General features: G+C 39.7%; 1 protein-coding gene across 3 annotated transcripts in view; it reads left to right on the top strand.

Moving 5' to 3' along the window:
• Window positions 1-11,905, top strand: part of sgcg (sarcoglycan, gamma) — a 661,907-nt gene that overhangs the window by 496,032 nt on the left and 153,970 nt on the right. For all 3 annotated transcript variants that reach the window (XM_043691949.1, XM_043691948.1, XM_043691947.1), the window contains one exon: window positions 6,929-7,048. In XM_043691949.1, the coding sequence (XP_043547884.1) occupies window positions 6,929-7,048 (120 nt within the window). The remainder of the gene's footprint in view (window positions 1-6,928; window positions 7,049-11,905) is intronic.

Below are 11,905 nucleotides of genomic sequence, written 5' to 3' on the forward strand. Positions count from 1 at the left end.
CATTTGTCTCTTTAAAGTGAAAAGCAACAAATATCATTACCATTCTCAAGAAATGATCACATAAATCCAATAAATGTAGAAAAAAATGTAAAATGCTGAAAATACACAACCTTTGGTTATTTAATTAGCATAGGGAAAATTCTAAATTACACCCCAGTAACATCATGCAGGGGACCTAAAATAGCTGTGCTTCATTTATTCTCCTTACCTGCTTAGATTCCACCTATAGCCATATTTCTAGACATTCACATGAATAAACCACCACCTGCATTATGAAAAAAGAATCTGAAACATCTGTTGATCTATAGAAATTTAGCCTTTGCAGAGTAACCTTGATTTATTACAACGCTGGCAACACCAATTTATTGCTTAAAGTGCATACATTTCCATTGAAAATTGAAGTACAGCATACATTAAGAGCAACAGACCAATTTTCATTTTGGATAGCTTGGCGGACTCTTCCTATGTTTTTGTTTAGCTGTGCATGTGCCAGAATTTCAAGCACAGCCTTGTACATGATCTGCATGAGAAACATATGGGTTGCAACATATTCTTTCGGGAATATCACTGCAAAGCCATCAGAGTTTGATTAAATGACAGGAATGCAGTCATATAACCTGTGTCACAGGTTCTAATCTTTTACTCCTAGAAGCTGTTTCCTGCTGGCTTTCCCAAGTTATTTAGAAATATGTCAGCACATAAAAATCATATCCTGCCATGCCATGGGTTTGCAAACTGGAGTCCACAAGGTATAATCAGTGATCACTCATTGAAACATTTTAACGATAACACTGTGTAGGTACAGCACCAAAGAGGATGCCACAAAATGGCAGCAGAGGGCAGATTACAGACTCGATCTGATGACTGAATAAGACAAAGTTCCAGAAGCAGAATGTTTAACAAATTCTTTCGTGAGGTATGGGTGTCACTGGCAGGGTGAGTAATTATTGCCCATTTCTAATTGCCCTGGAAAAGGTGGTGATGAGCTGCCTTCGGTATTAGATACTCACCTCTGAAAGGAGTGAACTGCCCATGCAGCATTCAGCAGTGACCCAGGGAGGAAATATTGGTCCCTATTTCTCTGTTCGCAAGGCAAGATAATGAGAAATCAAAGCAAAAAGAAGGAGACCCCAGCAATGTCAGGCTGTTGGCAACATTCAAGAAAACCACGACCACAACTCTACAAATGGAGAACATTGATAAGATGAAAGCCAAGGTTTATTCCAAGCTGAGAGTTAGCACCACTTTTGCACTGTTTTTCTATCTACTCGCTTGTGCATTATGACACAGGCACGTACCCAAGCCTATCAATATGGCAGCATAACGCAATGAAATCAGTGGCCGGAAGGGAATCTTTCACCTAGCAATCTAACATATGTTCAGAAATGGATTGGTATTGGCAAAGAGGAACAAAATTGTTAGCAGTGAAGAGTTGGAACTGTAGCCTGGGAAGACAGTTTGTGTCTGCTTGCTCTCCGTTAAATGCCACACAAAATTCTGGCCTTACAAATACGTTTTAAAACTCATTTGATGAAATGCATCAAATCTTATTTAAAATTATCCCTGTGAAGCACCTTAAAACCATTTTGTTGCTTCAGATTGTTGGTTTCTAAAATATAATATTATATTTCTTTGCTGTGTTTTGGACTTTGCAGACAAAAAAAAGTCACTAAAAGCATTTTATCTGTCATAGAAAAATCTATTCACCTTTGTAGCTTGTCTACTCACTATTTGTTATGATTAGTTTTACAACCTGGCTGGACATGGATTAAAGCTGCACAAATAATTATCTCCTTCAGCATTACAAAAATGCATGCTTTCATCTTTATCAAGCAAAGGGCTGTTTTTCTCAATGATTTTTTTTAATGGATGTGTTCTCAGACAACTGAAAAGAAAATGCTAATGATTTTTATGACGTTATTAATTAGCTGAACTTTGTGAAATTTGCTGCAGGGTTTCCCAGCCATGCCATTGTTAAACCCTTGCACACTTTTACAGAATGCTTCATTAGCGCTCTATTACATTTTTAATGAAACAGACTTACTTTCGAAGTGAATATCAGTGTGGTAATGACTACAGCTTTTAAAATAGATTTTCTGTAAAACAGGCAACATCGAGTAGAATTGCACTATTTTCATAGAGGAATAATAAGGTCATAGAATCATCAGTACAGTAGAGGCTTTTCGGCCCGTCAAATCTGTATCACAAAAAATACAGTAAATCCACACTACTTCCACTTTCCAGTACTAGGCCCATAGCCTTCAAAATGACATATACTTCAAATGCTCATGCACTTGTTAAATGTTGTAAAGTTACCCCAGTCAACTTTCCTCCAAAATGTACATTCCAAACCCCTATCACCTTCTGGGTGAAAATATTTTTCCTTGAGTCTCCTCTAAACCTCCTGCCTTTCATCGTACAGTAATGCTCCTTTGTTATTCACCCTTCAACAAAGGGGAACAATTTCCTATCCACCCACTTCACAGCCCACGTAATCTTATACACCTCCATCAGATTGCCCTCACAACCTTCTCTGCACCAAAGAAATCAAATTAAGTTTATCCAGTCTCTCTTTGTGGCCAAGATGTTCCAAGAGAGGCAACAACCTGGTGAATCTCCTCTGCACCCTCTCCAGAGCAATCACATTCTTCCTATAGTGCACTGTTAGAACTGCACAGAGTATTCCAGCTGTGGCCATACCCAAAATCCTGTACAGATCCAATATAATCTTCTTGCTCTTATAATCTATGCCTGGACTAATAAAGGCAAGTTCCATATGCCTTCTTCACTATGTCATTTATCTGTTCTGCCACTTTCAGGGATCTATGGGCAAGCACTCCAAGATCTCTATGTTCATCTGAGCTTCTTAATGTCCTGCCATTCATTGTATACTCCCTTGTCTTGTTTCAAAGTGCATCACCTCACATTGATCAGAGTTAAATTCCATCTGCTATTGATCTGCCCATCTGACCAATCTATTTATATCGTCCTGTAGCCTGAAATCTACTCCCTCATTGTCAGTCTTTGTGTCATCCACACTTTACTTATCATTCATCCCCACGTTCTCATCCAAATCATTTATGTCTCTCAAGCAATAAGGGACCCATTATTGATCCCTATGCTATGCTACTGGATGTACCCAAATCAATTTTTGATCCAATTTGCCAATTTACTCTGGGTCCCACTTAATTTCACCTTCCTTATTCATCTCCCATGTGGGATCTTGTTGAAGGCCTTCCTAAAATCCATTATAAACTACATCAACTGTACTCCCCTTATCTACACACTTGGTCATCTTGTAAAAATATTCAACCAGATTTGTAAGACATGACCTCCCCCTATCAAAGGCCATGCTGACTATCCCTGAACAAACCCTTTCTCGCGAAATAAATATTAATTTCCTTCTTCAGCATTTTCTCAATGCATTTCCCTACCAGTGATGTCAGACTCCCCGATCTGTAGTTTCCAAGTTGATCTCTACCACCCTTGTTGAGAAGTGGAACCACAATAGCTGGTCTCCAGGCTTCTGGTACCTTCCCTGCCATCAGAGAGGAAGTAAAAATTTGGGTCCAAGCTCCTGTAATTTCCTTCCTTATCCCCTACGGCAGCCTGGGATACAACTTCTCTGGACCTAGGTGGTTGTCTGCTTTTAAGTTGTCAAATCCCCCAATACATCCTCATTCTCGATGTCAAACTGCTCAAATTCTGTCCTTACATCTTCTTGAATTCTGTCCCTACATCCTCTTTCGCCAAATTAAAGACTAATATGAAGCACTGTAACACTACATCAGTATCCTCTCACTCCACGCACAGATTTCCTCCTTCCTCTCTTCTCTTTCCCTTGTTACTCTCTTCTCATTGAGATACTTGGAAAATATCTTAGAGTTCACCCTAAGGTTTCCCACCAAGGATTTTCATGACCCTTCTTTTCTCTCCTAATTGTTTTCTTAAGATCCCTCCTGCACTTTCTACACTTCTCCAAGCTCCAATAGATTTACTGCCTTTGTTCCTGTTATATGCCTCTCATTTCCTCTTTATCTAGTTCTAAATATCATTTGACTTCCAGAGTTCTCAGGGCTTTCTGCTCCTGTTTTTCACCCTAATAGGAACATTTTGGGCCTATTTGCTCGCCAATACCATTTTGAATGCCTCCCCTTGTTCTGCTGAACATCTACCCCTAAGTAACTGTTTCTAGTCTACTTTGGTCAGATCCTGCTTTGTTTTAATCAAACCTGCCTTCTCCCAATCCAAAGTCAAACCTTCTCTTTGAGAAATCTTGTCTTGTAAGCTGAGAAATAGGCACCACTTTTTCTTAGATGGGCCCTTACAGCTTACCAAGGAATCTACCTGATTGTTCTGCTCTACACGATTTGTTTGGCTCAGATCTTTTATTTGTTCATGGGATGTGGATGTCTCAGCTGAGTCATCATATATTGTTTGTTCCTATTTGCCCAGAAGAGAGCCTCACGAGTCAGCCACATTGCTGTAGGTCTAATCACATATGGGCCAGACCTGGTAAGGTTTGGCAGAATTCCTTCCCTAGAGAGTGTTATTGCTCAAAGCTGGTGGAAGGGTGAACTGTGAGGAGAATGCAGAGATGGTTCAATGTAATTTCGACACGTTAATGGAATGGGAAAATTCATGCTAGATGAAGCCTAATGTGGATGATTGTGAAGATTTCCACAATGGTAGCAAAAACAGGAACACAGATTATGATTTAAATGGTAATAGATTGGAGAAGTGAGGAGGTGCAATAAGACGTGGGTGTCATTCTGCACCAGTCTGTGAAAATAAGCATGCAGGGGCAGCAGGCAGTAAAGAAGGCAAATGATATCTTGGCCTTCATAGCGGGATGATTTGAGTACAGGAGTGGCAATATCCTGTGGCATTTGGGTGGCACGGTGGCACAGTGGTTAGCACTGCTGCCTCACAGTGCCAGAGACCCGGGTTCAATTCCCGCCTCAGGCGACTGACAGTGTGGAGTTTGCACGTTCTCCCCGTGTATGCGTGGGTTTCCTCCGGGTGCTCCGGTTTCGTCCCACCATCCAAAGATGTGCAGGGTCAGGTGAATTGGCCATACTAAATTGCCCGTAGTGTTAGGTAAGGGGTAAATGTAGGGGTATGGGTGGGTTTCGCTTCGGCGGGTGGGTGTGGACTTGTTGGACCGAAGGGCCTGTTTCCACACTGTAATCTAATCTAATCTAATCTAATCTAATTTGTATATGGCCTTAGGGAGACTCGAGCTGAAACTCGTGTTTAGTTTTGGTCTCCTTATCTGAGGAAGGATATTCTGGCTTTGAATGGAGCACAATAAAGGTTTACTGGACTGATCCTGGATTGGCAGCACTGATTTATGAAGAGAGATTGGATTGGTTGGGACAATATTCACTTGAATTCAGAGGAATGATCTCCTGGAAACCTCTAAAGTTTTAACAGGACTAGATAGGATAAACGTAGGAAGGGTGTTCCTGGTGACAGCAAAGTTCAGAACTAGGGATCACTAAGGATACAGGGTGGGCCATTGAGGACTGAGATGAGGAGACAATTTCTTCATCCAGCCAATGGTGAACCTTCAGAATTCTCTGCCACTGACAGCAGTTGAGGTCAAAATATTGAACATTTTGACTTAGATGATCAGATGCTGAATGATGGAGAAGGTTCAAAGAATCAAACAACTTACTCCTATTTTCTTTGCTTCTGTGTAGTGAGTCAGGTGAGTTTATTCAACAATCAACAAGTGGTTACTTGGCCATGACTTGGCTAGCTTTCACTTCCCAATTTTATTGAATTCAAATTTCACTATCTGCCATGGTGCAATATGAACTCATTTCCCAAGAACATCAGCCTGAATTCTGAAATACAAGTACCACAGCATCACTGAAAGTTGGGTGGAGTATTAAAAATCAAATTCAGCCAATCATGACAGTTCACACTGATGCACTGCAGCGAAATTTTAGCAAGTTCAACTTTCTTTTCTTTTGGTCCTCAGCAATGCTGGTTTAAAACAGCTATGAATTCTGCTTCGACTCAGGCCATCCTAATGTCACAGAAATAAATCATTAATGGGGAGAGAGGAAAATGTACTGGACTTTGTTGTCTCTCCCTTTTTATTTCTCTTGGCAAACCAATAAGCTGGCAGTCTTCCCCTCAGGGTGTCCTACTAATTTTATTGTGACTATAACAGCCTGAGGGGCTCTGCTATTAATTTTTCAGGAATGGCAGAGATCATAAACTCACAAATACAAGATGCAGAAGCTCCAGTATAAAATCTACCATCTGTAGCATACCGCATTGGAACCCTAATACTTCACACTGGTAGGCAGATGCCACAAAACTGAAAAAAAGCAATGTGGCAACCCAGATAAAAATAATTTTTATACCAAACTTGAATGGTTTACAAAGAATTGGAAAAGTAAAGTTCCATGTTTGCAATAAGATGGAGGTAGAAAAAGTATTGGCAAATGTACAGAATAATATTAACTTAGAGAAATGCTTTGATGATGTTTTGTGTTTCTCCTTTATCTATATTTGCTGATTATGGAATCTCCATTCCTAATGTTCTGTCCAGCTTGTCTTTTTATTTTAATGTACACTCCAGTAAGAACTGTTCATTAGCTGACTGTAAAATCCTGTTACAGAATATTTTCCATTGCCATTTATGACTCTTTTCTCAAGAATACTATTAAGGTCACCATTGAAAATTGTCACTTTTTGACCATTTGTTTGGAACATCCAAGAGACAAAAAGTGAACAGAAACCTTTCAAAATATCTACTCTGAAAGCTTTGCCATTTTTTTTTCAAAGTACATCAATAACATTCTTGAAGCATTCTCATAGGTGATTTGATATTGATTTTTATTTCTCCCTTTAGGAATACTTCATCTCACAAGCTCCTGATATTTTGATATTGTTTATCTTTTGGCTCAAGGTCCCAGTACAGTGGAAGCTCATGGAAAACATTTTGAAGTCAACTCAAACACAGGCAGAATGCTGTTTTCTGCAGACGAGAGTGAGGTGGTGGTTGGTGCTGACAGACTTCGGGTCACAGGTATGGAGTGTTAGAAACGACTCATTTCAAAAAGACAAAGCAGTAAGCACAGAACCTAAATCATCGAATTATAACTCTTCACGCCTTGAAGCAAGGACAGTAAACCTCATGGATAGTACACAAACCCACTGTTATATTTTTAAACCTGAGGTTTTTTTAACCTGCTTCTGGCATTACGCTCTGTTTCTGATCTTCATAAAAGTAAGGCCTCTGCCTTCATGCAGTGATGCTAAAATTGTACCATTCATTGCCACAATTTAAAGTTGGTTCCCAATATGTTCAGGTTTAAATTCATAGAAGCAAGTGTAACTGAAGGAATTTTATATTGGAGTGTGAGAGAAATCGCTCTTACATTAAGAATTGTGAGATTGTGAAACTCAAATTCAGGGTGAGTGGATGAGGCAAAGATGGAGGCCCAAAATGCCCATGTCCACTCTTAGTACTGTAGTTTCACTGAAAGTGAAGCAGAGACTTGGTTTATACAAGAACTTTATCCAAAATTTATTTCAGTGAGAAAAGAGAGGGCTTTAAAATCTGCTTCACAAAGTTACACGTGCGTCGACTTCAATGACTTGCCAGTGATGTTCCAGTCATGCTGTACATTGATTTGAACTCAAACAAACTCCAGCAAAATACGCAAGTATAGATTTGACCAGTAAATGGTATAATACTGATGATATAGGGAAATAAATTCCAGGTTAGATACACAAGCTACATTGCATCAAGAGCAGAAGGAAGAGCAAGTTAATTGGGATCAGTGCATTTGAATCATGCAAAAGAAAATACAATATCAGCTAGGGTTCAGATATTCTTAGTGAACCTGCTCAGGCAAAAATGACATATCTCTGGAGCAGGTGGGACTTGAACTAAGGCCTCCTGGACCAAAGGTAGGGACAGTACCACTGTGCCACAAGATTCCTATAATCATGCACCTAGACCAACCAAACAAGCGTTCTAATTGGTTAAGGTTCATCAACCTCCAATACACCTTACTGGTGTGTGCCTATCTTAACCAGACCGAGTAGTCTGCCAATTTTTAATGCCTATAGGTTTATGTATAAAGAATGGTTCTTGAATGTATGTCACATCCTAAACAAGCAATCGCTATTAGGCTACTGCACTTTACCTTTCTGAGGGACTTGATATACCCCACCAACCCCAGCTTTACATTAGAACAGGTTGGCACCCGCAGACTCTCGGGGTAGCAGATTGTCTCGATGCAGATGGATGATAGTCATTGTGAACAGGAGGGAAGTTTGCTAATGATGTAAGGGCTTATTTTCATTTCTAAAATGCACTGCTTGATGAAATTTAAGGTTGTTCTTGTAATATATGTATTTCTGTTGTTCTAATGGGTTCATTTCTGCTTTATTACTTTTTTTATTTCAGCATCCTGATAAGCAGCATGTAAGCAAATCTGGCAAACCAGTGAGCTCTAATGTTTCTGGAACCCACAGGCACTCTTAAAGCTTAGAGGCAAAGCAGAAATATAACAATGAATTAGAGCAAAAGAAAGCACTGCATATTTAGTTTTTGTTTAATTGGATATTTGATGAATTAAGCCGAATGAATTTAATGTTTAATGGTATGAACAGCTGAATTAGGTCAACAAAAACTTTTTAAAAATTGCAGAACATTCACAGGCTAATCCAGCTAGACTATATGGGTAGAGTTCAGTAATAGGAAAGGTGCAATCACTTTGATGGGATTGTATTACAGACCTCCCAAGAAACAATGGATGATAGAGGAACAGATATGTGAACAGATTATGGAAAAGTGTGAACAGGGTTGTTGTGGTGGATGATTTTAACTTCACCTATATTGACTGACACTGGCTTAGGGCCAGGAGCCTAGATGGGTGAGAATAGGACAGTTTTTTGAAGCAATATGTAAATAATCCAACTAGAGAAAAGGCTATATAAGACCTGATATTGTTGAATTAGCCTGGCCAGGTGATCAAAGTTTCAATGGGGGAGCATTTCAGAAAAAGTTCTGTAAGTTTTAAGTTACTTATGGATAAGGATGAGAGTAGTCATCTGTGGTAAGTATTAAACTGGAGGAAAGCTAATTATCTCAATATTAGCAGGAACTGGGGAATATCAATTGCGAATGGCTGTTTGATGGCAATTCCACATCTAGCATGTGGGAAACTTTTAAAGTCCTGTTGATTAGAGTTCAAATGAAGGATAAGAATGGCAAGATTCAGAGGACCTTCAACAAATAGAAATTGAGAGCTTAGTCAAAAAGAAAATAGGTAAGGTTTAGTAACCTGAAGACAGACACATGCCTCAAAGAATACAAAGATAGCAGGAATGAACTCAAACAAGGCATTAGGAGGGATGAAAGGATCATGAAATGATTTTAGGTGAAAGTGAGGACTGCAGATGCTGGAGATCAGAGTCAAGTGTGTGGTCCTGGAAAAGCACAGCAGCTCAGGCAGCATGAGAGAAGCAGGAAAACCGACGTTTCAGGCAAAAGCCCTTCATCTTCATTCCTGATGAAGGGCTTTTGCCCGAAACATCGATTTTCCTGCTTCTCCCATGCTGCCTGAGCTGCTGTGCTTTTCCAGCACTACACTGTTGACATTAAATGATTTTGGCAAACAAAATGAAGAAAAATCTCAAGGTGTTTTATAATATATAAGGAGCAAGAGGGTAGCTAGGGCAAGGGTAGGTCCACACAAGAAATTTGTGTGTGGAGCTGTAAGAAATGAGTGAGGTCCTCAATGAATACTTTGTATCAGTATTCACTGAGGAGAAGGACATGGTGGGTGGTGAATCTTGGGAGGGGTGTGCGGATATTTTGGGACATGCTAATATTAGAAAAGGATGTGGTTTTGGGTGTTTTGAAAAGCATTAAGATAGACGAGTTCCCAGAACCTGTTGGGATCTATCCCAGCATGCTGAAGTGGCAGCTGAGGAAATTGCTGGGATCCTGTATGAAATTTTTGTATCCTCTTTGGTCACAGGAGATGTCTCAGAGGAGTGGAGACTAGCCAATGTTGTTATTTTTTATTTAAGACAGGCAATAGGGATAATCCAGGAAATTACAAGGCAATGAACCTTGTGTGAAGTTATTGGAGAAAATTCTTAGAGGTAGGATTTACTCACATTTGGAAAAATATGGATTTATTAGCGGAAGGCAGCATGGCTTTGTATAGGGAAGATCCTATCTCACAAACTTGATTGAGTATTCATCCAGAGACCCAGATAATATTTGGAGACCTGAATTTGAATCCCACCACAGCAGATGGTGGAATTTGATTTCAATTAAATAATCTGGAATTAGGAGTCTAATGATGACCACAAATCTATTGTCGATTGTCAGAAAAACCTATCTAGTTCACTAATGTCCTTTAGGGAAGAAAATTACCATCATTATCTGGTCTGGCCAACATGTGACTCCAGACCCACAGCATTTTCGTTGACTTTTAATTGCCCCCAGAGAAATTAGGAATGGGTAATAAATGTTGGCCTAGCCAGCAAAGTCCTCATCTTGTGAATGAATTTAAAAAATCACATAGGATTAACAGTGAGCTGGTCCTGGAAGACAGGACTGGCTTGGTCATAGAAGACAGAGAGTAGAGGTGGAAAGGTTTTTTTTCTGAGTGGAGATCTGCGAGCAGTGGTCTCCCTGTTGTTAGTCACGTATACATAAATGATTTTGAGAAGAATGTAAGTGGTTTGATTAGTAAGTTTTCAGTTGAAACAAAGATTGGTAGAGCTGTGGAAAGTGAGGAGGATTGCCAGAGGATACAGCAGGGATACAGATAGGCTGGAGACTTAGGCAGAGAAATGGCAGGTAATGTTTAATCCAGATAAATATGAAGCAATGCATTTTGGAAAATCTAATGTAGGCAGGAAATATGCAATAAATAGTGGCACCCTCAGTCGCATCAACATATAGAGGTAGGTCCATAGTTCCCTGAAAGTGGTAACATAAATGGATAAGGCGGTCAAGAAGGCACATGGAATGCTTGCTTTTATAGGTCATGGCGTCGAGTATAAAATTTGGCAAATCATGCTGCATCCATATCGAACTTTAGTTAGGACATATTTGGAATATTGCATTTAGTTCTGGTTGCCATGCTACCAGAATGATGTGAAGGCTTTGGAGAGGGTACAGAAAAGGTTTACTAGAATGTTGCCTAGTTTGAAGGGTATTAGCTATGAGCAGAGAGTGGACAAACTAGGTTTGAACATCGAAGGATGCGAGGAGACCTGATAGAAGTTTATTGGATTATGAGATGCATAGCGATAATGGATAGTTAAAGTCTTTGTCTCAGGGTAGAGATGTCATACGTTTAAGGTAAAAGGGGGTAAACTTTAAAGGAGATGTGAGAGGCAAGTTTATGACACAGAGGGTGGTAAGTGCCTGGAATGAGCTGCCAGAGGAGGTAGTGGAGGTAGATACAATGACAACATTTAAGAGACATCTTGACAGATAGGCAGAGAATAGAAAGATACAGAACATGTAGAGGCAAAAGGGTTTTTTAAGTTCAGAAGACAACATGTGTCAGATTGTGGTGGGTCGAAGGACTTGCTCTTGTGCTGTACTGTTCTCTGTATTCTTTGTAATCACTTATTTTGTTGAAACATGCATTAAAATGATGGACATCAAGAAAATAAACCTATCTGTAAAATTTGGAAATTGTAAGTTTCAAATAAGAACTGCCTGCCCCTCAGGTGTAAGACAATTCTCTGAAATGATGAGTAAGATAGGATGTTCTTTTGCAACTCACCTTCAGCATAATTTCGAGGAGAAAGTGAGGACTGCAGATGCTGGAGATCAGAGCTGAAAATGTGTTGCTGGAAAAGTGCAGCAGGTCAGGCAGCATCCAAGGAACAGGAGAATCGA

This window comes from Chiloscyllium plagiosum, chromosome 6 (assembly GCF_004010195.1).
Source record: "Chiloscyllium plagiosum isolate BGI_BamShark_2017 chromosome 6, ASM401019v2, whole genome shotgun sequence".
Lineage (NCBI taxonomy): Eukaryota > Metazoa > Chordata > Chondrichthyes > Orectolobiformes > Hemiscylliidae > Chiloscyllium > Chiloscyllium plagiosum.